Here is a 26,609-nt window from a genome sequence, read left to right as displayed (position 1 = left end):
TAATCCTTCTAGTACTTTTTAGGGGCTGTATTCTAAAGAGAAATCCAAAAAGAAATGCATTTCCTGTGATGTCCTGACCACAGTGTTCTCTGCTGACCTCTGCTGTCCATTTTAGGAAATGTCCAGAGAAGCAAATGTTTGCTATGGGGATTTTCTTCTTCTCTGGACAGTTCCTAAAATGGACAGCAGAGGTCAGCAGAGAGCACTGTGATCAGGACATCACAGGAAATGCCTTTCTTTTTTGGATTTCTCTTTAGTATGTAGCCACTAAAAAGTACTGGAAGGATTAAGATTTGTTAATAGAAGTGATTTACAAATCTACGAAGAAAGCAGGTAGATGCCAGCGATTATGAAACGTCCCCTTTATTGGAACCACGTAAAATCATCGACATGAAGAGACTTCAGTAAGACAAACATTTAAATTCTAGGAATCAGCGCAAAGCATGATGCGTTTCAGGTCATGTGACCTTTCATCAGGCATCTGATGAAAGGTCCCATGACCTGAAACGCGTCATGCTTGGCGCTGATTCCTGGAATTTTAAATGTTTGTCTTACTGAAGTCTCTCCATGTCGATGATTTTACGTGGTTCCAATAAAGGTGAAGTTTCATAATCGCTGGCATCTACTTGCTTCCTTCGTATCCTTGGAGGATTACAGTGCCGTGCGGTGGCCGGGTGAGCTGACTTATCTTCTATTTTGCTGATTTACAAATCTGTTTAACTTTCTGGCACCAGTTGATTTAAAAAAAAAAAAGTTTTCCACGGGAGTACCTCTTTAAGAGTGGGTGTGCTAGGGTCAGATTTATCCATAACATGATCTAAAGCAATATTCGAATCACCCACTATCAGTAAGGAGCCCTTCACATGAGGAAGACTAGCAGACAGCATGTCATGGAAATATGAGCTGATTATTATTTGGGGTGTAACAAGAGACAAATGTAACAAAAAAATTGTACCAGAAATCAGCAAGTAACAAACTTCTGGGTCTTGGACAATGTTTTGCAACGTAAAGGAGGTTTTATTAGGGAAGAAAATGGCTACTACTTTCTCTGGAGAATATACAAAAGAGAAAGTGGGGATCCATCTTTGTAGGAACCAAGTCAGTGGAGAAATGTGTCTCTTGCAAAGAAAGTATCTGGCAAAATGTCTAAATGTCATACATCTCTTGATCGGGGAATTAAAACTCTTTATAGTGTGGGATAGTGCCTTGAAGGAAGTGGAACTGGAAATATACTGTTTTATTAAACACCATGGGAGGGTATTTACCAAGACTTGTGGTGGAAAGCTATTTGTGTTGATTGGTTTTATTGTGGTGTTTTTAGCGTCTTTGCGCCAAAGTTATTTTATGCCAGGGATGTCAGGGACCTGCTAATTACAGGTGGCCCATGATGTGGCTAGCGGGCTTGCACTTCATCATCATTAAAGAGTACCTCTCATTAACTTGATACATTTTATAATCCTCCCAGTTCACTGCCCCACCTCCTGCCTTGATTTTTATTATTTTATAGTTTTCTACCTTGATATTGCTCTGTATATTCTGCTCAGCCTTAGGTTCAGGTTCACAGACTGGGAATGGGCGTTACCCAGCAGGTGGGACGTCATCTAAAGCAATACAGGGGCGAACTTCCTCCCTTACTCTGCAACCAACAGCAAACAGCAGTTAAGTGCTAGAGGAGCAATGATTGGATAAGGCTGTGCAAAAGATGGGGGGGGGCAATGTTCTCTGGACAAGTAGGGAGACACCTAGTGGCAGCTTGTTTAAACACAAATAAAACATTTTCATTTCCATTTTTTTTTAAACAAAGTATATTAGAAAGATTTTTTATTTACCATAAGGATTCCAATAGCAAAACATTTTTTATGAGAGTGCCCATTTAAGTACACTAACATCCTTTTAGTTTAATACATTTTTCTGAGAAGCCTTAGATCACCGGGCATGTTGTGACCACTGTGACCACTGCACTTTCTTGACTATATAGCCAACTCACATAGAATACGTTGCTTTCTAGTCGGCTGGTGCACAACCTGAACGCAAAAATACACTGCGCAAGACATTTGCGATAAATATAGACAAAAAAGCCATCCAAACAGCTTGATAAAACATGCAATTATTGCATGGAACCGGAAAGAAGTGTAAAAAAGCAAAGGGATAAAGGCAAATGGAGCTCCTACTGAGAGCACAGAGAATGGGAAAAAGTAGGACCCCATAACCAGAAATAGGTGGGGAATCTGCAGTTTCTCAAGAGGGGGCCTTGACTATTAAGGCGGTATAGTTTTTTTTCAATTGTATGAACCCACTACTGTGCTAAGACACTATCCAGTGCACAATAGACCAGATGATATTTTTCTTTTTTACTGTTTCCTTTCATTTCTTTCCCGGACCCATCCTGTCCTTACCATCTGTGTCTTGGAATACTTCTAACTGCTGTCGTCTTTTCCCTATGTTCCTCTCTCTCCTAGCAGTCAATTCATTTAGCAGTGAATTTCCGGGTAGCATTAAACAAGTGTGACCTGGTAAGTAAGTTAGCCATGTGAAATAAGACATGCCATTAATCACAGGAAATAATTGTCCTTGGAGTCCTCTGAAAAGTATCAAGTATTCCAAAATAATGTTCTAATGTTCAGAGAGTTTCACACTACAAAACACAGAAAACATATGAGTGTGCTTCTTAATGACAAGTACTCTCTGGGACGAGCTTCATTCTATAACTGTCATCTGAAGCTACACGTTTTCAGACAAGCTTGTTTTAAAAGTAAAGGTTCACTAAACTATGTAACAATATTTAATATGGCATCACTAGAGACATATAAACACATTAGAGATTGAGCAGGGAAAGGCTTGTAAAACGGTGTATACATTTTTACTTTCAACAAAGTACATAAAAAAGCCCATTTCACAGAGGGGAAAGTAGTAATCAGATGGTAGAAACTATGCATTGTAGGGAAGTTAGCACTGTGTTCTTTGTGTAAGTAGAATACATAATAACCCACTTCCCCATTATCTATGTGAGTGTCTTATTGCCACATTTCTTAAACATTTTAGACTTCAGGGAACTATATAAAATGAATGCCAATATGATTTAATTCCTCTCCAAACTGCTAAATGATCTCACAATAGGTTCCCATTTTAATACTTAAAAACTGTGCATATAATTATAAGTAGGAGTGATAAACTAATGCACGAAAAAATAGATGAAAGGAGTTAAGATTAATATTGTTTTTCTGAAAAGGCATCTCAGATTGTTGCAACCTGATAAAGGGAGATGCAACTCGCAAAACATGTCGTAGCTTTACTGCTAGATTATTTTTGAACCTTTTATTTTGGTTTTATTTATTTGACTATATGGTGTATTTTTTTTTTCAATAAATTGCCCTCCATTTATTCATAGAATCATAGAATGTTTCAGTAGATTAAGAACCATTTGGCCAATATTCAAATATACAGAGTCCCAACGTGATTCTGTTAAAGCCATGCACCAGTCCTTTCTACAATTATTTACAAATTTACAGGTATGGCTTGCAGCTCCTTCACTGAACATTCTGAAATACCCCCAATGATAGGGGTGATACGCACCGCCTCTAAGCTTGTTTGAACTGAGAGTCTGACCTTGGAAACCAGGCAATCTTTTCAACTCTAGAACTACATGAGGCGCTGTCTCTCACTTTATATGTTGGCTTATATGTCACCCTTGGAAATTAATGATACTGTATGTCTTAAAATAAAAAATAAAACACACAGAGTAAAAAAATCTGTCTCGAGCTGGTTTTGGACCCGCAAGTTGATTATTTGATGATTATAAAATGACATAAGTTCTTATACAAATATAGGGGAGAGATGTATAATTGCATTTAGAGCTTTTTCTTGCTTACGCTGCGCGTACAAAATATAACACATGCACTAAGCACCTTTTTTGTGACTTTTGTGGGTACACAGAATGTACCAAACAACTTTCAGTTTTCACTTTGCAGTGGTCACGAATTTATGAAGTGTGAATGTCGCACATAAGCATAAAAATGTTGCAAACCCTTCAAAATGTCGCAGACCTAAGCCAGGTCTGACCTGGCTTATGTTGGGTTCACATGTGACTGGCATCCAAAATAGGTGAACTCAGCCTAGATCTCGATGCAACTGATGCCACAACTGATGACAAGTTGTGATCAGTTATATGGCATCTGGCATCCATTGTTTGGAATGGAATCAGTTCTAGCAACAGTTTCCCTCCGGTGTACGCCGGAGGAAAACTATGCCGGATGCCTGATGTATATGAACCCAGCCTTACAAAACTGCCTTTGGAGAGCACTTTTAAAAAGTCACACAAGTTGCAATTTTGACTTTTTGTGCAGTTATTTGTATGTTAAACATATCACCGTAAAATTTCAACATCAGGTATAATATTTTTTATTTTAAGGCAGATTGGTCCATGCCATGGGCTTTCTTTCCCACTCTGCATCAATATGGTTAAACAAAGTTGTAAGATTTAACCTTTAGCTTTCTTACATCCACATTCTCTCCTCCCTTGTCTGAACTTGATGAGCATGCTATTTTTATGTTAGCGTAACTAACTATGTAAGAAGGGCATCTAAGGCTATGTTTACACATTGTAAAATGAATAGCAAAATGTCTGTAAAATAGGAATTGGAGTTGGAAAAGTTGCTATCAATGCACACAGGGGTAGATTTATCAATATGTGTTTGTGTACAGCCTCTTCACAGCCTTTTTTCTTTGCTGTGTTTTTTGCTTATGTGTGCCAAATTTATCAAAACGGTGCACAGACTTTGATACATTTTGCACAAATGAAAAATCCCCTTAGAACTTGCTGTAGGACATCTTTTTTCTAAGACAAGGCAGAAGTGGCATGAATTTTCATTTTTTTTAACGTTTGCGCACGCATTATTTTTTTGTGCCTTTTTAACACGTACCTGTCAGCCCCCCCCCAAAAAAAACTGTTATAAGTTGCTCAGTACCTTATCCTGATCATGTACATCTAATTTTTATGTGCCTATGACTTATATTTCTCTCAGAATTACCTTTATTTACTTGCTATCATTGCTCAGTGAGGTTTCTGTCTATGCAGAGGCATGTGGTGTGTCCCTCTCTTCTCCTCACGTTGATGACTCCTCCCCCTCCCTCACTCTGCTCTGACTCACAAGGGTTGGGAGCAAGCACAGCAGCTGTGGACCTGCCTGCAGCCTTGTGATGTCGCGCAGATGTCCCAATCAGCTACACCAAGCTAACCAGCACCGTTAACCCGCATTTTAGATGCAGCGATTAACTCTGATTGCGGTGTCTTAAGGGTTAATGTCGGACATCGGCCCAACCGGGCCATCGGCCCGGCATTAACCGTGGGTCCTGGCTGCCCATAGCAACCGGGACCCACTGGGCTTAAAGCATTCTCCACTTGTGATAGCGGTTTAAACCCCAGTAACAGGACCAGGGTGTACAGGTACACCCTTGGTCCTTAAGTACCAGGAATCAAGGACATACCTGTACACCCTTTGTCCTGGATGGGTTAAAAAGATGCAGTTAATATATCTCATCCACTGCATAGTCAAGTGTGAAGCACTGTTTTTTACTGTCACTTTGCCAAAGTTGTCTATTTTAAAATTGCACAAAAATGTGCATCAAATTTCAGCCAATAAAATGTCAGGAAGGCAATATTTCATTCCTATTTTACAGACATATTTTTTAATATTCATTTTATGAATTGTGAACATAGCCTTATGCAGCATGTTTACCAGCATGGAGATCAGATGTTTCAATATTTTATTACAGTTTTGAAAAATTCCTCTGAACTTTGTTTAGGAATTAGAATCCATGTTACGGAAAGTTGGATTTAGCTTCTATGTCCGTTTTGTAGATATGCAGTTTTAACTTGGGGACAGAAGCGGGTTTTCTTACAGATAACACCTTCTGATCTCTTATTTGTGTTATACAATTACCGATAATTGACAAATTATGTTTTACAGATTCACAGTATTACATGTGCTTCTGGTAAATTCTGGGTATTAACCTGGTTCCAAAGCAATTTGCATATTACAATTCCAGTAATGGAAAATTGGGATGTTGTTACTTTACATTCCTTAGCAAACTATGTTTTCTTATTGGCTTCGTGGGATGGCACCTTTACCACTGAGAAGGACATTATATAAATAAGAGTGATTGTGTAACTGCTTAACATCCCAGTAACTCAACTCTTTATGGTCTTATAAAAGCATGTATATTATGGGGTATTCATCTCCGAGAAGGCCTCGTAGGTTTATAGGCAGCAATTAGGGCATGGTATGTATCAGAAATCCGAAAGCAAAATATACAAGACATTTTTAAAAGGTGAAATAGCTCTCCCACAACCATAAACGGCACTTCTCACCAGCAATAACTGAGTGAATTTGGCATAACATCAGGTTCCCACAGCAACAAACATAGGTACATGCATTGGTTTTCTAAATATGACATTTTATTTCACGTCATAAAAGTATATAGACTTTTAGGTTTTATTCAGAGTTAGCATGTCCCAAAGCAGTCACAAAAGCATTGCTTTTCACAATACTATCCCATTACGAGCAAACTATTTAAAAAGAAGTTAAAAATTACAACTATGATCACTATGTACCACTACAATAGATGGTTGAGAAGAGTAATTATCTTTTTTTTTTTTTTTACTATAGCATAAAAAATTAAAGTTAAATGATAACAATGTAAACACAAAAAAAAATCATTCACACTACCAAAGAATGTTACGAATATGGATCACATGGAAATGGGGGCGGGCTTTACTGCAGATAGGCCATCTCCATTGGATGTGAAAGTCTATGGGGGCCTTTACCCACAGCATGCTGTATAAATAAAAAGAGAATTATACGTTCCTTCACACCCAACTAATTATAGAAAGAGAAGTGAGTAAACACAAGAGAATATAAGAATCAAGAGGAAGAGAAGGGGTCTCCATTAAAATATTCATAACTTATAATACAGTATGTTATGGTTTATATGTTGTATTCTTTAGCATTATTTGATAGTGTTATGAGGCTAGATACATTTTTATCAGTCAAATACATTAGTCTATTCTATTTTTAATGCTTTAAATCATGACCTATTATTTACTTGTATTGTTTCTCTGTAAGATTACACATTTAACATGTATTCTACAATTTAGAGCTATACCCAGTATGGTAAATTCCATAATACAGGTAATCTACATTGTTACACACTGCGCTCCTGCTGTAAGCTCCGGCCATGAGGACAGTCTCCCTGGGTCCCCGTCTGCCGGAGGGGCTGGGATTCGCATTGCGGGATGCGCCCGCATGCGAATCCCAGCCTGTCACTCACCATGCTCCACTGTCCCTCTGTCTCAGCTCCGGCGCGCGCGTCCCCGTCTCCTAGGGCGCACACGCACCGGAGCTCTGAAATTTAAAGGGCCAGTGCGCCCATAATTAGTGTTTGCACCTGACACCACATTATCAATCCCTGCATCTCCCACATTTCCCTGCTGGATCTTCAGTGCCCCTAGCCTGAGATTAAGCATTCTCTATTGCCTGTTTGTCTTTCCCGTGTATCCAGACCTTCCGCTACGTTACTAGACTCCGCACTTTTGCCGCCTGTCTTGACCTTCTACTAAGTTTGACTATGCTACTGCCTTATCCTTCTGTACCTCGCCTTGCCCAGCTACCTGTGTGGTTGAGCCGTGTCGGGGGTAGCGACCTGGGTGTTGCCTGCCACAGCAAGCCCATCCTGCCTCTGGTGAAGACCAGCGGCACTTTAGACTCCGCTCTCTGTTATGGTCCGAGTCATCAGCCACACAGATAAGAGGATCCACATCCAGCTCCGTTACACCCATTAAAAATTGAAAAATTGGAAGTGATTATTAGTAAATATTTGTTTGCAAATCATTGCTAGATTGTAGATATCTAGGTGATTGTTAATGTATGCATATGTTTTAAGGGAATGTGTGATCAAAAAGTGATCTATTGTTTAAATCAAGTTTTTAAACATAATTTTAAGTTAAACATATTTTTTAAGAACTTTTGTTTCAAATTTTTCATAAAACTATACATATTTTTAAATAATCAGAAAATCTTGCAGTTTTCCTGAGCACTAAGAATAAAAATAAGCCAAAATTTCCTCTGCACAGGTCACCAAGCATGTCTAGAAAATTCTCCCATATAGGGGAATTAGGGTCTGTGCTTGACTATTGTACCTATGTACCATGTACATGAGCTCAGGCAAGATGACTGCCCTCCTAATAATTTACAATAAATTAATTGAAATATCAGAAAATACATATCAAATTTAAAAAAAAGAACAGTATCTGCCTCTAATCAGATATCAAGGTGGACAAGTAAAGAACTTTTTTTCCTCTTTCTGCACATTAGTATAGGTAATATTGCTCTATATAACCCAGATAATTTTTAAGTTAGATATGTGGTCAGTGCAGGTGTAAAGATTCCATTTTATTCATATGTACTCTGTTGTTAAGTCTAAATTTAAGCTTGCCAGTTGATCAGTTAATAAAGGTGCAGATAACTTAGAGTAAACCTAGAATGAATGGTCATGTTGCTGAAGGAGAAATGTAGTATTACATACAAGTCATACAGATGAACAATGCCCTATTAAGATGCAACAATTTTTTTTTTATTTCTGCCTTTTAAAATCTGTGTCTTTAAATTGTTCATCAAAAGACCCATTTGTTGTTTGTGAGACCAGTTGCACTTTGTAATGGTATTACTTTGCCATTTTCGCTTGCAAACACTGTGCAATGTTACGCCATGGACATAGCTTTAATTAATCTTATCGGTGCACTGCTTCTCCAGCCTGCCAAAGCAGCTTGGGGAAGCAGAGAGAAGATCCAACTGCAGAAGAGGCAAGAAGGGGCCTCCCAGTCTTCATGTCAGCTGATCATGACTCTGCGATCCCCTTGCGGTTATCCCATTTCGCACTCCCCCAACCCACCGGCACCTGTATTCTACTTTATTTATGTCCCAAAATCAACATTGATCACTGTATGTAAAGGGTAAATAGCCTTGCAGTGGCTGCAGGCTATTAGCTGTGGCTCCTGGCTATTGATACCAAGCAGGGAAACCGGCACAGAGTAGAATCCCACTTCAAAGCTGTACACCCCAGGACATACCCATACGTCCTTGGGAGGTAAGGGGTTAATATTTCCCCTGTCACTAAATGCTTTGGAAGCTTAATATTATTTTCCTCCTTTTACATTTTACCCATCATGTGTCATTTCCCCTTTCAATCATCGTTTTTGCTTTTTATCCCTTTGAACCCTCAGGTCTGCCTCATTCTGGTTATTCCTTAGCCATTCTATGCAGTTATTGTGCTCAATATTTAATGTACAAATACTATGAAAAGTTTACACGTGGGGTCAATTTATCATTACCTGCACCAATGGCAAAATTTATCCATTGTTTAGTGAAAGACTGTGCTGGTGCAGGGAATAATAACACCTTTTTTTTATCTTGCTGTTACTTCAGTTCTCACTGAGTGTAATGGTTTGTGGAGGTTGGAATGTACTATAATTTTAGAGAACCACAATGTCTTAATGTTCAGAACATTCTGCTTTTTATAAATTACAGGCCAGATCTTGTTCCATTTTTGATTTGGCTAGCAAATGTAAGATAGAGGATATTTTCACATACATCTAGTTAAGCTGAAATGTCATTACTACACGAGGCAACAATTAATCACAATGTGAAAATATCCTTAATAAATGCATGACTTAGAAATAAATATAACTTTAAGTTGACATGGGGAGATAAAGGTACAGGATAGGAGATCAGTGCCTGATCAGGTCGGTGCTGACGTCTGTGACCCCCTGCAATCTCCTGAACCAAGCTCCATCTCTCATCTCTGGATGCTGCTACTCCCTTTGATTGCTCTGTAACACCAGCCTTTCAATTACCTTTCAAGACAGATTTCTTGTGCTGAACAGTTACAGCCCACTCAACCAATCAACTGCTAAGACAGGACCTCATCTAAGCCAGAGATTGGCTGAGCAGGTCATCACTTTTTCGTATAAGGAGGCGGTCTCGAAAGGTGGAGGCTGGTGTTGTTAAGCACTCAGCTGGGAGAAGCAACATCCAGAGGTGCAAGATAGGCTCCATTCGGGAAATCATTGGGGGTCACAAAGGTTGATTAGATCCTTAAGGGGGTACTCCGGTGGAAAACTGTTGCCCATAGCCACCAATCACATAGCTTCTTTCATTTTGCAGAGGCAAAAATGAAAGAAGTGAGCTGATTGGTTGCTATGGGCAACTCAGCAACTTTTCCTCTGGACAGGTTTTGATAAATCTTCCCCAATATTTTTTAAATCAACTGGTGCATAGAGCCCCATTCTTTCTGGCAGCCTCCCAGTCTCTGACTAGGAGCACATGGTAAGTGAGCTTTTACACCGGTTCACACTGGTGTGGTGCTGTGTGGTGTCCATTGCTGCAGCGGTGCTGTGTCTGTGGGGAGGCGCGGCCCTGGGACTGGTTTGAGTGGCATTGGGGCTGCTCCACCAGTGGGTCATTCTCCCTCTGGGCACTGGTATTGCGGGCTTGCACTTCATGATCATAAAGTACACTAACAACCTACTAGTTTAATAAATGTTGCTGAAAAGCCTTAGATCATTGTGTATGTTGTGGATGTCTGTTTTCTCTATTTTAATTCACATCTTATGGATAAACTTGTTCTACAATATGCACACTTTCAATATAAAACAAGCATTATGTTAGATACTGATAATGCTAATGGACAGGTTCAGAACAATGTAGGAGTGTTAGTCTATAAGATATCAGAGAATGGTCCCTAGAGCCATCCAAGCAGGCATACCAGGGAGATTAACTTGTCACCTTAACACAAATAAGAAAGGTGGTAAATGTAACTTGTATGTTACTTTGTGGCCTGTACTTGATTTTCACTGTAATCCTCCAAAGCCCTTCAGCTACTTCATGGATCACATTCCTCCACTGCAGATATTCTACATAAAACCATAAAAATTTGTCCTTGCGAATAACTGAAAGAAATCTTTAAAGATAAAGTATCAATGAAAACCCCCTGTCATTTGAATGAAAAGCTACTAACAGCAGCATAAAGAAAAAGAAAATACTTATAAATGTAACTTTTTGCAGTTTGCTTCCCTGAAGGATTTCCCACCAACTGACTCAATGAGGGCGTATAGTCACTTGAAACCGAACCACCACAGTGCCGATGGCTTAACGGAACAAAGATTATCGTATCACTCAAGGACATTGTGTCACTCATGGTCATGATTTAAACAGTAAAGTAGTTTTTTGCATTGCAAAAAAATATTACATAAAATGTCTTGTGTTTACATTAATGTTGACTATTTTTGTCAAAAATGATTAATTTGCAGATAAAAATGTGCATAAGATGCACAGGATAATATCTACTAGAAGTGGTATTCAAGTCACTGGTTGAGTGATAAATATTAAACTGTTGGGTTCTGACTTCTAAGACCCTCTATCATTGTTAGAAATGAGGCCCCTGGTGTGCTCTTCTCACCTGTTTTCATCACTCCCATAGAGAATGACTCTGCTGCATTTAAACTTCCCCTTGTACATAATTTATCACCTCTACAGTAGATAGGTGACACATTTCATATATATCCTATGTTTTAAAATAGTTCTACTGTATATCGTTTCTGCTTTGTGTTGTAGATTGTTTTGCTTAGTGTTGTATATTGTTTCTGCTTTGTGTTGTATATTGTTTTTGCTTTATTTCTTTTAAACCTTTCTGTGTGTTTCACTATTCTGTTTTTGGTGCTCGCTTTATATTTTGTATGTTATCATTGTGTTTCAATAGTTTCAAAGTTGCTTTGTTTGACACAAATATTTATGTTCTATTTAACATATTTGTGTTGTATGGCTTTGCTTAACATGCAAACGAAAAACATCACAATATTAGGGATAACCTTGGAGCCTAGATTATGAGGTATTGTATTGTAATAAAAATGAAAGCATTCTAGTTAGGTTAACAAAACAATGCTGCTAATGGGAAGAATGGACTCTTATATTAAGGCTTTATTGCTGTCATGGAGCGTGGTGTATATGTTGCCTACATCAATAAGTTGCTTAGAAGGACATCTATGGGAAACTATAAGTGATGGATGACACCTGTTCCCATTCATTACATTTATTGGTAATTTTAACTGTGAAGGCTGTTGCTATGGCTGTTAATTTTACTGCACTACACATCTAGTATCAGCCACTGGAAATGCTTAGTGGTTTACACTACTTTTAAGGTGTTACACTACCATTAACCCATGCCACAACTATTAGCTAATTGCTCTATTACAAATATCATCATATTTAAAGAGCATTCTTACTCTTAAGAACCTGGTTTATAAATGTTTTTCTTATACCTGAAAATCTGCTTTAAATGATCCTGCACAATAATAATAAAGCCTAAAAATATTTTCCCACCCAAAGAAACCACATTTACTAACTTGGATCAAGACATTCTCATGTGTTTATATATATATATGTGGTAAATAGTAATAAAATATCAATTAAATACTCTACCATCTTTTTAATTGGCCTACTCATATTTACATAAGTACATGGAAAAACATAATCAGGGAAATATAATCTCAAATAAAACATATTTTATTTTTGATGTAAAAATATAGAGTAAGGAAGTGTGCCTTACCTACCTGGTTCCGTGTTTTGTGTGATTTTTGTAGCCACACTCTCCATTGGTCGTACAACTTGATGCTGAGGTTGGAGCAACCATAGGCATGTTTCTTGACCCATCCGAAGAACTGCTTCAACTCTCGACGTAATGTAGAATTCTGCTCCCCACTCTTTGGATCACATACCCCAGTTATTCTTTCTAAAATATACAAAATACAAACGTCTATTTCAAGGCATATTTGCACTATAATATCACAACAACTGGCTATGTGTGTGTGTGTGTGTTAAGGTGCAGCACAAGACACACAGTGAAATATGTTAGTCATCTGGAGGTGAAAAATCTATTTGGTAAAATGTTATTTGTAAAGGAGCTCACCTACAGTCTGAGGTCAAGTATCTGAGGAAAGCTTCATAACAAGCAATAATAGAGAAGTCAAAAGAGGTGATATACAATCCATAAACACGGCGATGGCTTTTCTCAGATATTTGAAACCACTGATATTACTTCAGTAAGACCAACAACAGACATTTTTATTTTCATCTGGTAAATCCCGTAGCTCACAGGTGATATTAACCTCATCTCTGAAATGATCTACATGCAAAGTATCACATCTGTATACAGGATAAACAGCACAGTCCCAAGATAAATAATGTCATTTTAATACTCATCTATGTTTGCCTTAGTGGTCAGAAATAATATTTTTAGAAATGTTTCATCAGCTCAATTTGAAGCCTACCCAATAAAGATACATGTGTATTTCTAAGTAACTTGTCAGGGGAGTTAGTAGAGCTGTTTTCTTCAAATCCTGTTTATATCCAGGATTATAAAAACCGGAAAATAATAACATGGAGATCAGTTAATAAATAAGAAACAGAGGCCTGTTGAAATTTGCTGGCACCAGATAAGGTATAAAAAACAAGAGGTATTTCCCCACTGGGAAATAATTTAGAAAACTGGCTTTTTCGCAAGAACACCAGGTGTCGGAGCATAGTTAAGACATTCTTGAATAGGATAAAGAGCAGTCTGTAGACTATTAAGTGTTCAGCCAACTCTGTAAAACCCTATCTGCTCCAAATATCATCAGAATGGATGATAACATTATGCCATAAGCTAAATCAGTATTGTCACTGTGAATGTAGCCAGGTTGTAACCTAACTGCTGAAAAATGTGAAAAATATCCTACAGATACATCAAGGCGATGCACTGATGCACTAGGTGTTTCTTTAAGTGAGTAAATAAATAAATGTACCTAAAGTATGCCATTCCTTAATATGAAATAGAAATTTCGGGTTCTCCAAATGTTAACCTAAATGTTTCGAAACAAGCAAGTCTATTTGTACTAGCACCTAATATTGAATAGCAATATCTGCAAGCAGCAAGCGCTTTCAGTTAGGATACAAAATAATTATTTGTACAGCTCCCTAGTTGGCAAATTAAGGTAATGTAATGCAGCTATATAGTAACTACAGTGGACAGTCCATTTCTGGGAAGTATACAAGCATTACAATGCCCTGGAATAATAGAGTGTGACCACTTTTTTCTGTAAAATTTTTTACTGATTTTTCTTAAAGGAATTTCAAGATTTTTTTTCACATGGAATATAGGAACGTAGAAATAAGCTATTTTATACAAGTTAAATTTTAAATATTCAGTGTTCATTTCAGATTTCCTAACATACATAATCTTTAAAAAGTTCTGAAGGTGGGGTTCTGTAATGTGCCCCTTGGTTTCTGATTGACAAATAATACCGTTATATATATAACCTGAGTCTGATCACATACCATCAGAGGGAGAGAATAAATAATGACATTTAGTTGCAGATGACAAATTCTTTTATTGGAGTCTCTTTCTATGTATTCCCCATTTTGCCCAAACAGCCATTATGGTTTCTCCCAGGCACAACTCCCAGATACATCCTCACTTTCTCTATACAAATTCCCAGTACTGCTGCCAATATTAATAGTGCCATCCTGCTACTCCTAATATTTTGCCCGCACTGCTGCCCAGTGCCCCACAATAGCATTCTACAGAAATATTGGTGACATACAGACAGTTAATCTGAGAACAGTAGTATCATACAGATATACAGTTACATCTAGTGTCGGTACTACAATCAATGTTGCACATTGCCTCAGCAAAAATGATTGTGCTAACCAAATAATGCCCATGACCATAATAGTATTACTGCCATAGTAGCGCCTTTGAACTATTGTGCAATACTAATAGTAACGTAATAATACAAATGCCCACATTTAATAATATATGACTCAAATATTAATTCTGCCAAGTAGATTGTTCCAAGCAGTAATAGTGGTTACCTACACTGCTCCAAACATAGCTATGCCATTGTTTTTATCAGTAAAAATGCTAATAATACACCAAAATGAACTTAGCCAATATTGCTTGACTGTTAGGCCTCCAACAAAACTTTCCTCATAACTATACAATTGACTCAGTACCCCAACTTATAGTGCTACGTGACTATGTCCCCAAAAGTAACTGTGCTTGTCCTATAGGGCCCTCAAAAGTATCTGAACCAAAGTGTCTCCAAAAGCACTAGTGCTTCCATAGTTACCCTAAAATAAGACCAGCCCATACAATATTATCGCACAACCCAGCTCTGAAGACGCCTCTCTCTAAGTGACCTGTGGTCTAGAAGGGTAAATGGTAGGACAAGGAGGACAAAGACAAACTCATGTGCCCTGGTGCAATATACAGTTTAGTATGGCATTCACCAGGAGTTGCGCTGTCACTGTTGTGGTAAAGGGGGTATTTGGGCTTCCATGCTTTTGAGCTTGGTTCTCCATGCGACCACTGCAATCCCTATAGCTACTACACTGGACAAGAAAGAGGTTAAAGGGGTTTTATTATAAAGAATCTAAACTGATGCATTATGTCAAATTAAACATATTTCCAATGTACAAGCATTTCTGAAAAATTACCATCCTAAGGCATCCACGGAAATGATCACACATGCTCAGTTTAAATGGATACTCTGGCCCTAATACATCTTATCTAGGGGATAAGATGTGTGATCGTGGGGGCGTGACTTGCATTAAGTGGGCGGGGCATACCATCACACGGGGGCAGAGTCATTATGTCACGATACTCTGGCCCGGTGGTCGTCATGCTACACACTCGGAGCCTCCAGCACTGCGGAGAGCTCACAAAGGTGGGTGCGCAATGACAGATTGCGGGAACCCCACAATCATACATCTTATCCCCTATCCTTTGGATAGGTGATAAGATGTATTAGGGCCGGAGTACCCCTTTAGCTGCATACTCCTTGTTAGTCTTTTCTGTGTAGGAAAGCAAGTGGGATTGTGGGAAAGTGTGTGTTTTGTAGTAAATCAACAGTACAGAGAGGAAACCAGGAAGTGATCAGATTCATGGGGAAGAAGAAATGTACAGTGATATAGGCTTTATTACAAACTTTGATGCATGGGAAAACCCCTTTACTCCCTCAGGATCAGGTCAATTTCATTTTTGCATTTTTGTCTTTTCCTCCTCACATTCTATAATTCCAATAACTCTTTTATATTTCCACAATACCCAATTTGTATAGTTTTTGTTATGTTTTACTACATTAAGTAGCCGGCATTATAATTGCTCCAAGTGATGACCCTAAGCTGCTGAAAGCAGCCGTGAGCCGTTGGGTATGGAGTAAGCCCAGCTCTTGAGTGTGCTCCATACACCCTTCATGCAAATGGGATGCAACTTTACACCCATTTGCAGCGATTAGCTAGAGAATAGAGTGCAGAATACATCAATTGTTCTGACCCTTTAGATTAAAATGCTAATTGGAAATGTAGTACCATGTTTTACCATTGGTCCTAAAGGACGAATCATATTCTTAAGCATTTTATGGTGTTTTCAACTTATCTCAAGATATTTATTGGGTAACTAACCCATTTTACAAGGGATGAAATAGAATAAGCTTCCAACAATATATGTATTCAAACAATATATGTGACAACAAAGAAAATTGGTTTACATGTTAATATGGAACTAACCACTTCTTGGAGTAGAGGCAGCTGTTGGATTGCTCCAGTCACTCCAAATTCCTGCTTTTTTAGATCCATAGATTCCAAAAGGGTTACACCGAACCTGAACAAAATAAACGGTTCCAGGTTTCAACCCAGCTAGACGACAGGATGTCTGGTTTCCCACATCATCGACTACCTGAGAAGAAAAGAGACAATCTACTAGGTAGGCTGGACATTTGCAGGTATATGTATCTATAGATAGCTTTATTAACTATTTAGATTTTTACAGTGATACAAAATGTTATGATATTCTTACAGTGAATGTTTCATATATTGATGAATTAACTCTTTTACTTTTGATAAGAATTGTGCCCTGCTATTTTTGTACCTACCTTATGAAAGGTAAGCAGAAAGGCACTGGGATTTACCTAATTATTTATAACAATATTTGTAACAATATTTGTATACAGCATATACCTTCCATTCCATGCTATCTTCTACTCTATAGCGAATCTGGTATTTGGCTTGAAAGAGGAAGTCTTTCAAAGCAGGAGGAGAACTCCAGCGAACGCTCAGTTGGTCTTCCAAATCCCCTACACGACTCACATGGACATCTGATGGGGGGTCTGTGGTGACTAAAACAATCAGACATTGTTAGAGTATGTATTCACATTGTAAAAGCTAAACCAAATCTGCCACATCAGTAAACCCATTGTTACGTTGTTACCAACGTGCAAACTAAATTTGAGTGCTGGAAATCCATAACATATTGCATTTTCAGCAAATTGGTTAGGCTATTTAGAAATGTTGTTCACATGCTGCAGAATAATTCGGTGAGGATTTCAAAATCACCGCATGTTTATATATGTTCATTTTTGTAGTTTTCCTCTCCTTTTAACCCCTTAACGACGCAGGACGTATATTTACGTCCTGCGCCAGCTCCCGCAATATGAAGCGGGATCGCGCCGCGATCCCGCATCATATCGCGTCGGTCCCGGCGCTCATCAACGGCTGGGACCCGCGGCTAATACCACACATCGCCGATCGCGGCGATGTGCGGTATTAACCCTTTAGAAGCGGCGGTCAAAGCTGACCGCCGCTTCTAAAGTGAAACTGAAAGTATCCCGGCTGCTCAGTCGGGCTGTTCGGGACCGCCGCGGTGAAATCGTGGCGTCCCGAACAGCTGATCGGACACCGGGAGGGCTCTTACCTGCCTCCTCGGTGTCCGATCGACGAATGACTGCTCCGTGCCTGAGATCCAGGCAGGAGCAGTCAAGCGCCGATAATGCTGATCACAGGCGTGTTAATACACGCCTATGATCAGGATGAGAGATCAGTGTGTGCAGTGTTATAGGTCCCTATGGGACCTATAACACTGCAAAAAAAAAGTAAAAAAAAGTGTTAATAAAGGTCATTTAACCCCTTCCCTTCCCTAATAAAAGTTTCACATAAAAAAAATAAAACAGTGTAAAAAAATAAATAAATAAACATATGTGGTATCGCCGCGTGCGTAAATGTCCGAACTATAAAAATATATCATTAATTAAGCCGTACGGTCAATGGCGTACGCGCAAAAAAATTCCAAAGTCCAAAAAAGCGTATTTTGGTCACTTTTTAAAACATTAAAAAATGAATAAAAAGTGATCAAAAAGTCCGATCAAAACAAAAATCATACTGATAAAAACTTAAGATCACGGCGCAAAAAATGAGTCCTCATACCGCCCCATACGTGGAAAAATAAAAAAGTTATAGGGGTCAGAAGATGACATTTTTAAACGTATAAATTTTCCTGCATGTAGTTATGATTTTTTCCAGAAGTGCGACAAAATCAAACCTATATAAGTAGGGTATCATTTTAAACGTATGGACCTACAGAATAATGATAAGGTGTAATTTTTACCGAAATATGCACTGCGTAGAAACGGAAGCCCCCAAAAATTACAAAATGGCATTTTTTTTTCGATTTTGTCGCACAATGATTTTTTTTTCCGTTTCGCCGTGCATTTTTGGGTAAAATGACTAATGTCACTGCAAAGTAGAATTGGCGACGCAAAAAATAAGCCATAATATGGATTTTTAGGTGGAAAATTGAAAGGGTTATGATTTTTAAAAGGTAAGGAGGAAAAAACGAAAGTGCAAAAACGGAAAAACCCTGAGTCCTTAAGGGGTTAAGAACCATACCATTTTATTTTTTCCATCTACAGATCCAAACGTGGGCTTGTTTTTTGTGCAACTAATTGTTCTCTGTGATGACACCTTTTATTTTATTATACAATCTATTATGAAACAAAAAAAATGTATTACTTGTGTGGGGAAACTGAAAAGTCTACTTTTTTTAACAAGATCAGTAGGATTAAAATTGGCCTAATTTGACCAACAACACTTTTTTATTTTTCCACATACAGGTTGTATGAGGACTTTTGCGCCATGATCTTTAGTTTTTATCTATACCATTTTTGTTTAGATGGGACTTTTTCTCGACTTTTTATTGATATTTTTCTAAAATATATTGCAACCAGAAAAAAAAAAAAAAATTTTCCCGTTTAGTATTTTTTTTACAAATTTACCTTACTCACCGTGCGGGATCATAAACAGTATATTTGAATAGTTTGGGCAACTCAGCATTTGGTAATGCCTAATATGTTTATTATTTATTTATTTTTATTATTGGAGGGGCTTTTTATATAATTTTGAAAACATTTTCATTTTATTTAACACATAGCACACTAATGCATGCGATCATTAGATTGCATTCACTGCACAATGCTATGCCTATTGCATAACATTGTACAGTGTGATCGGCTCTCCATTGATACAGCTTGACTCAGCCAGGCAGCATCATTGGAGGGACAATCTGACCACAGGAGGCTGTTAAGCCGAAACCTTAGCTGATCAGACCCCCCACGACCATGTTGTGGGTGTCCAATGAGCACCAATGAGCTATTGACATCTGTAATTTATTCCTTTACACACCATGATATTATTGATTCTTAATTAAGTGTGGATTTGCCACTGCAAATTTACTTGTGGACATGTTGCTGATTTTGTGAAGTGTAAGATCGTCAGCATTTTTAACTTGTGTCAATGCATCCATAAAAGATAACTCTCTGCTGCAGTTTAGCACTCTTTGAGGTTATTACAGGAGTCATTTGACCTCTTAGTCCTTTTGAACCATATGGTTTGTATGTACAACAGTGACAATAGAGTTTACTACCCCATATAAGTGGACATGCAGTGTATAAATGCAGAGAGTGGTAATTCTCCTATTTATGGCTAGGTAAGAATTTAGTTATGTAAATTGAAATGATGTATGAATACGTTTTTGGGTGTGCATTTATGAAAAATGTTGTTAAGATTGAGAGTGTCCTCAGAATCATCACCTGCTATTGGGACAGTTACATTTCATGCAGTGAAAAGTGCAGTATGGCCAAATAAAATATTCCTGAAATATTGTAAACTGGTCATATTTGCTCTAAGTTTTAATTAAACTATAGGAAGAAGCAAGATTTTAAATGCAAAGGAAGCATTACTTTAACCACCTCTGGAATTTCTAGTTATATTCAGTGACTGTCTTTAAGGTTCAAATAAAAAGTTCCATGCCAAGCAATTTACCCACTAATTGTATCTGCAGGGCATAGACAAGCTTTTAGATATCTTACCCACATCAAGAATGTCCAGGGTTATTATATCAGATGTAGTGGATCCCAGTCTGTTTGAAGCTTCCACCCAAATCTCATAGGGTGTAAAGAGGGCAAGATCTTTAGGAATGTGGCAGGAATACTGACCCACAGTGTGATATTCTTGACATGTATTATCTCTGCCATACCACCTGAAATGTATGCAAATCATTGATTTCTTATCTGTAATAAATTACACCTTTAGACCACTGCAAATTCTTAGAATAAGTTACATTTTTTACACACCATTATTAAAAGTGGACCCGTCAGCAGGGAAACAGGGGTGTAAATAAGCACATGGCTACATCATGATTCTGGGCATATCTATTGTTATCTTTGATAGCCTTATTTTTGCTTCAAGATATAAGCCTTTTTGTTAATAAGCAAATGAGGCTGGAGTAATCAGGTGGTGTTCCTCTGCATGGCCAAAGCCAAGGCAAGTCCAGCCCATGTCCTCTTTATCACCACCCCATGACCCTCTTGCATCCACCCACCCCATTTAACTGACAGCCAATTGAGACACATGAGTTTTTGCCTGGCAGGGGAAAGTTCCTGCTTGCTGATGGAGCAAACTATTGAAAAAAGTATGAATAGGCAAAGAAAGTGAAGTGCACATTATCTTGTGACAATGGCATCTGGCAAGGAGTGGGCTATATGAGGCAAAAAATGGGCAAGTGTAAGGATCTATGTGACGTGAAGGCTAGGCAACGGTAAGCTAGGCAGGAGTATCTTCAAAATGACAGATCCTGTGGGATGTTTCTAGCATGCAGTGGTTTGTACCTACAAAATGTAGCAACAGGGTCATGGACACTGTTCAGGTTCATTGATGTTTGGTCCGATCCCACAAAACATCTACTGTAGCACAAATTGCTGAAAATATTAATGCTGGCTATGATACAATAATAGATGTCAGAACAAACTGCATTGCAGCTTGCTGTGTATGGGGCTGTGTAGCTAAGATCACTGGGAATCCCCTGCTGACCATAAGTCCACCTCTTAAAAAATCTATGGGAGCACACAAGCATTACAACTGGGCCATGGAGCAATGAAATAAGGTGGTTTAGTTTGATCAATTACATTATATTTTAATAACATTTCTTACTTGGGAAAAAGATGGCACTAGAAAATGGCAAGCATATAGAGGTAGTGTGATGCTCTGGGAAATTTTCTGCTGGAAAACTTTGGGACCTGGCATTAATGTGGCTTTCAATTTGACACATACCACATACTTATACATTGTACAAGCTAAGCACACCCCTTCATTGCAATGAAAAACATTTGTGTCCTTTGAGCAAGACAATACCCTGTGACACACTGCAAAAAATATTCAAGAATGGCTTAAGGAACAAAGGGGGAGATTTCTCAAAACCTGTCCAGAGGATAAGCTGCTGAGTTACCCATAGCAACCAATCAGATTGCTTCATTCATTTTTGAAAAGGGCTTGGAAAAATGAAAGAAGCGATCTGTTTGGTTGCTATAGACAACTCAGCAACTTATCCTCTGGACAGGTTTTGATAAACTTCCCCCAAAGAGTTCAGAATGTTGACTCCAAATTCAGCAGATCTCAATTTGATTAAGCATATGTGATATCCAATGGGAAAACAAGTCTAATCCATGGGGGCCCTGCTTCACAATTTACAGGGCTTAAAGGATCTGCTGCCAATGTCTTGGTGCCAGATAGTAATCAATGCTTCAATTGGTCAAGACTATTTTGGCAGCATGAAGAGGACCTGCACAATATTATGTACCCCATGTACATATGTGGTGGTCCCAGTGCATTGTGTAAGATAGGTAAATAGATTTTTTTATTTAGTGTGTGGACCTATGTATGTACTGTTGCAGCATTGTTCTGTCATTATTTATACTTGGACTTAGACCACATTTTGGGTGACCATTCACCTTTACCTACTATGATGTATGTGTTTGCCCCACAGCATTTTCCTATAAGTATATCATGGTGCCTTAGTAATATACTTTACTGATTTTATTTGCATTATTTATGTATGTTTTTCATAACTAATAAAGTTTGATTTATTATTCTGCTTACATTCTTTGTTGTTGGAGTTTTTCCTTAAGTTGTTTATGGTGGGTGCAAATAAGGCAAAATTCTTGTAAAAATATGTGAGGTGACAGACACTTTAAAAAAAAAATCAGGTGGTTTACAAGCAAAAAAGGGCAAATTTAGCCTTGAATATTTACCCCGAAATGTGGTCATAGCAACCAATCAGACTAGAAAATAAGTAGTATTATAATTGTTAGCTATAGACAGCTATAGGCTGTTTCTTAACACTAGTTTTTATCAATGATACCCACTACCGTATATACTCGAGTATAAGCCGACCCGAATATAAGCCGAGGCCCCTAATTTCACCCCAAAATCCCAGGGGAAAAAAAAAAAAAAAAAAAAAAAAAAAAAAAAAAAAAGTTATTGACTCGAGTATAAGCCTAGGGTGGGAAATACATCATCCCCCCTGTCATCATCCAGACCCCCGTCATTAACACCCTCATCATCATCACCCTGTCATCATCCCCCCTTTATCATCACTGCCTGTCATCATCCCCTTGTCATCATCCCACACACCCCCTTCATCATCCCCTTGTCATCATCCCACACCCCCCTTCATCATCCCCTTGTCCTCATCCCACCCCCCCTTCATCATCCCCTTGTCCTCATCCCACACCCCCCTTCATCATCCCCTTGTCATCATCCCACACCCCCCCTTCATCATCCCCTTGTCATCATCCCACACCCCCTCTTCATCATCCCCTTGTCATTATCCCACACCCCCCTTCATCATCCCCTTGATACAGTGGTCTCCAACCTGCGGACCTCCAGATGTTTCAAAACTACAACTCCCAGCAAGCCCGGGCAGCCATCGGCTGTCCGGGCTTGCTGGGAGTTGTAGTTTTGAAACCTCTGGAGGTCCGCAGGTTGAAGACCACTGCTGCCTTCGACATCATCCAGCCCCCCCCCCCTCTCACCCCCTTTAGTTCTGTACTCACCTCCGCTCGGCGGGACGTTAGGGTGCGCTGGTCCGGTGCTGCAGGACTGTCCGGTGGGGAGGTCGTCCGGTGGGATAGTGGTTCCGGGCTGCCATCTTCACCGCGCTTCGGGCCCGTAATAGAGGCATTGCCTTGACGACGACGCAGAGGGACGTTGGTAATGAACATCCCTCTGCGTCGTCGTCAAGGCAACGTGACTATTCCGGGGCCGGGCCCGAAGCGCAGAGAAGAGGCCTCCCGGTGAAGATGGCAGCCCGGAACCACTATCCCACCGGACGACCTCCCCACCGGACAGTCCTGCAGCACCGGACCAGGGCACCCTAACGTTCCGCCGAGCGGAGGTGAGTATAGAACTAAAGGGGGTGAGAGGGGGGGGCTGGATGATGTCGAAGGCCGCAGTGGTCTTCAACCTGCGGACCTCCAGAGGTTTCAAAACTACAACTCCCAGCAAGCCCGGACAGCCGATGGCTGCCCAGGCTTGCTGGGAGTTGTAGTTTTGAAACATCTGGAGGTCCGCAGGTTGAAGACCACTGAGGGCGGAGAATTCACTCGAGTATATGCCGAGGGGGGTGTTTTCAGCACGAAAAATCATGCTGAAAAACTCGGCTTATACTCGAGTATATACGGTACTTATTCTTTGTAAAATTCATGTTGCTATGACAGACTAGGACTGTGTTCACACATGCCCTGGAAGCTCTATTTAGATTTTCCACTGCCATTATATGCGTCTCAGCCAATGAAGGATCTAGCACAGGGTTATGGTTTTCATTATAAATGATGTCTATGATATACAGTAGATATGAACAGAGTCCAAATGGTGGGGGTATTCCTACATCATTTAACAAGCATAAACATCAATTATGTAGCTTTATGGTATGCAAATACCTGAGCTTGTATTTCAAAGTGTAGTTGGTGTGCAGGTAGGTCTCTCCTTCACTCCCAGGAACCCATTTACAAGTTAAATCTTTCATGTTCTTTGACCAGCATGTTATATTGGTTGGTTTCTCTGGTGGTACTAAACCAAAGTAATAAGAAAAATATATTTCTTGTTAGAAATCAAATGTCTTATTTAATTTGCTAGTTAATACTTTCATTTGGTATGTATCATAAAACTAGGTCACATTAAATAATGCTAAAGACTGGGACATAAAAAAAAAAATTTCCAGCACAAAGACAGAAGATATTCTACAATAAATTAGGCCTAGAAACAGGGATAAACAATTATGATACTCAGATACATATTTTGTGGAATCAAACATAGCGTTTAGGGTATATTCCCCTGGACAGGATCTGTTGCATATTTGAAGCTGCAGAATTGTAGTTGTGTTCAGTCATTGACAGTAGCTTATATTAAATATTGCTGCATACAATTTGAAGCTTCAAATCCTGCACATCAAATATACAACAGATCCTGTATGTACATGTGAATACACCCTCTGCAGCAAAATACACCCGTGTGATCCTTTAAGTTAATGTCCATCCTTGAAACAATTTTGTTTGTAAATCTATATAAGTCCATCTATATAAGTCCAGAATTCTGTGTATCAATTTGGAATATATTACAGATAAATCTCTGAATATGAGCTCCAAATATTTTGCATTAAGAGTTGTATGATAAAGTCATCACTAGAGCCAGCACTGGAGCCTACTGCATACTGTTTTATTGCTCAATAAAAAAAAAAAAAGTAAAACAGTATGCAGTAAGGACACAGGCTATTGGTAGATTTACCATTTTCCTCTGCAGTGGGGATCAAAAGTTTGGTCACCCCAGGTAAAAATTTGTATTAATGTGGAAAAATCTCCAAAAGGCATCAAATTACAGATTAGACATTCTTATAATATGTCGACAAAAGTTAGATTTTATTTCCATCATTTACATTTCCAAAATAACAGAAAACAAAAAATGGCGTCTGCAAAAGTTTGGGCACCCTGGAGAATTTAGAGCATGCACTGCTCCCTTTGCAAAGCTGAGACCTGCCAGTGTCATGGATTGTTCTCAATCATCATCTGCGAAGACCAGGTGATGTCAATCTCAAAGGTTTTAACGTATATTTACGTCCTTGGCAGGCTCCCGCATTTATAACGCGGGGTCATGCGGTGTATCTGAAGCCGGGACCCGGGGCTAATAGCGGGCGGCAGTGATCGCTGTCCCACGCGCTGTCCCGCGCGCTATTAACCCTCAGTGGGGCTGATCGGGACCACCGCAGTGAAAATGCGGTGTCCCGATCAGCTGGGAAACAAGCGGAGGTCCTCTTACCTTCCTCTGGCATGTCCCTTCAGCGATTGATTGCTCCAAGCCTGAGATGCAGGCTTGAGCAATCGACCGCCGATAACACTGATCAATGCAAAGCTATGGCTTTGCAGGGAGCAGGGTATAAGATCAGTGGGTGCAGTGTTATAGGTCCCTATGCCATTTAACCCTTTCCCTAATAAAAGTTTGAATCAGCCCCCTTTTCCCATAAAAAAATTTAAATAAAAACAAATATAAACATATGTGGTATCACCGCATGTGTAAATGTCCGAACTATAAAAATATATCATTACTTAAACCGCACGGTCAATGGCGTACGTGCAAAAAAATTCCAAAGGCCAAAATAACGTATTTTTGGTCACTTTCTATATCATGAAAAAATGAATAAAAATCGACAAAAAAGTCCAATCAATACAAAAATGTTACCAATAAAAACCCGATAAGCGGTAAAATAAAAAAGTTATAGGGGTCAGAAGATGACAATTTTAAACGTATAAATATTTCTGCATGTAGTTATGATTTTTTTACAGAAGTACGACAAAATCAAACCTATATAAGTAGGGTATCATTTTAATTGTATGGACCTACAGAACAAAGATAAGGTGTCATTTTTACCCCAAAAGTTACAAAATGGTGTTTTTTCTTCAATTTCGTCGCACAATGATTTTTTTTCTGTTTCGCCGTAGATGTTTGGGTAAAATGACTGATGTCACTGCAAAGTAGAATTGGTGGCTCAAAAAATAAGCCATCATATGGATTTTTAGGTGCAAAATTTAAAGGGTTTTGATTTTAATTTTTAAAACCCGTGGTCCTTAAGGAGTTAAATGCCCAGACTCTTCTGACCCTGCCCCAACAATCAGCACCATGGGTTCTTCTAAGCAGTTGTCTAGAAATCTGAAACTGAAAATAGTTGACGCTCACAAAGCTGGAGAAGGCTATAAGAAGATAGCAAAACGTTTTCAGATGTCAATATCCTATGTTCGGAATGTAATTAAGAAATGGCAGTCATCGAGAACAGTGGAAGTTAAAGTAAGATCTGGAAGAATCCAG

At 38.9% G+C, this 26,609-nt stretch overlaps 1 protein-coding gene across 10 annotated transcripts in view; it reads right to left on the bottom strand.

The window, feature by feature from the left end:
• CRLF1 (cytokine receptor like factor 1) overlaps positions 1–26,609 on the bottom strand; it is a 128,076-nt gene that overhangs the window by 8,667 nt on the left and 92,800 nt on the right. For 8 of the 10 annotated variants that reach the window (XM_056574625.1, XM_056574643.1, XM_056574635.1 and 5 more), the window contains 5 exons: positions 24,194–24,323; positions 20,288–20,457; positions 17,106–17,263; positions 16,656–16,824; positions 12,658–12,840 (listed from right to left, as the gene is read on the bottom strand). In XM_056574625.1, the coding sequence (XP_056430600.1) occupies positions 12,658–12,840; positions 16,656–16,824; positions 17,106–17,263; positions 20,288–20,457; positions 24,194–24,323 (810 nt within the window). The remainder of the gene's footprint in view (positions 1–12,657; positions 12,841–16,655; positions 16,825–17,105; positions 17,264–20,287; positions 20,458–24,193; positions 24,324–26,609) is intronic. The other 2 variants (XM_056574589.1, XM_056574596.1) reach the window with 1 other exon arrangement.

The sequence above is a fragment of the Hyla sarda genome, chromosome 1, assembly GCF_029499605.1.
Source record: "Hyla sarda isolate aHylSar1 chromosome 1, aHylSar1.hap1, whole genome shotgun sequence".
Classification (NCBI taxonomy): Eukaryota; Metazoa; Chordata; class Amphibia; order Anura; family Hylidae; genus Hyla; species Hyla sarda.
Note: the sequence above shows the minus strand (reverse complement) of the source record. Positions and strands in the feature narration are given on the sequence as shown.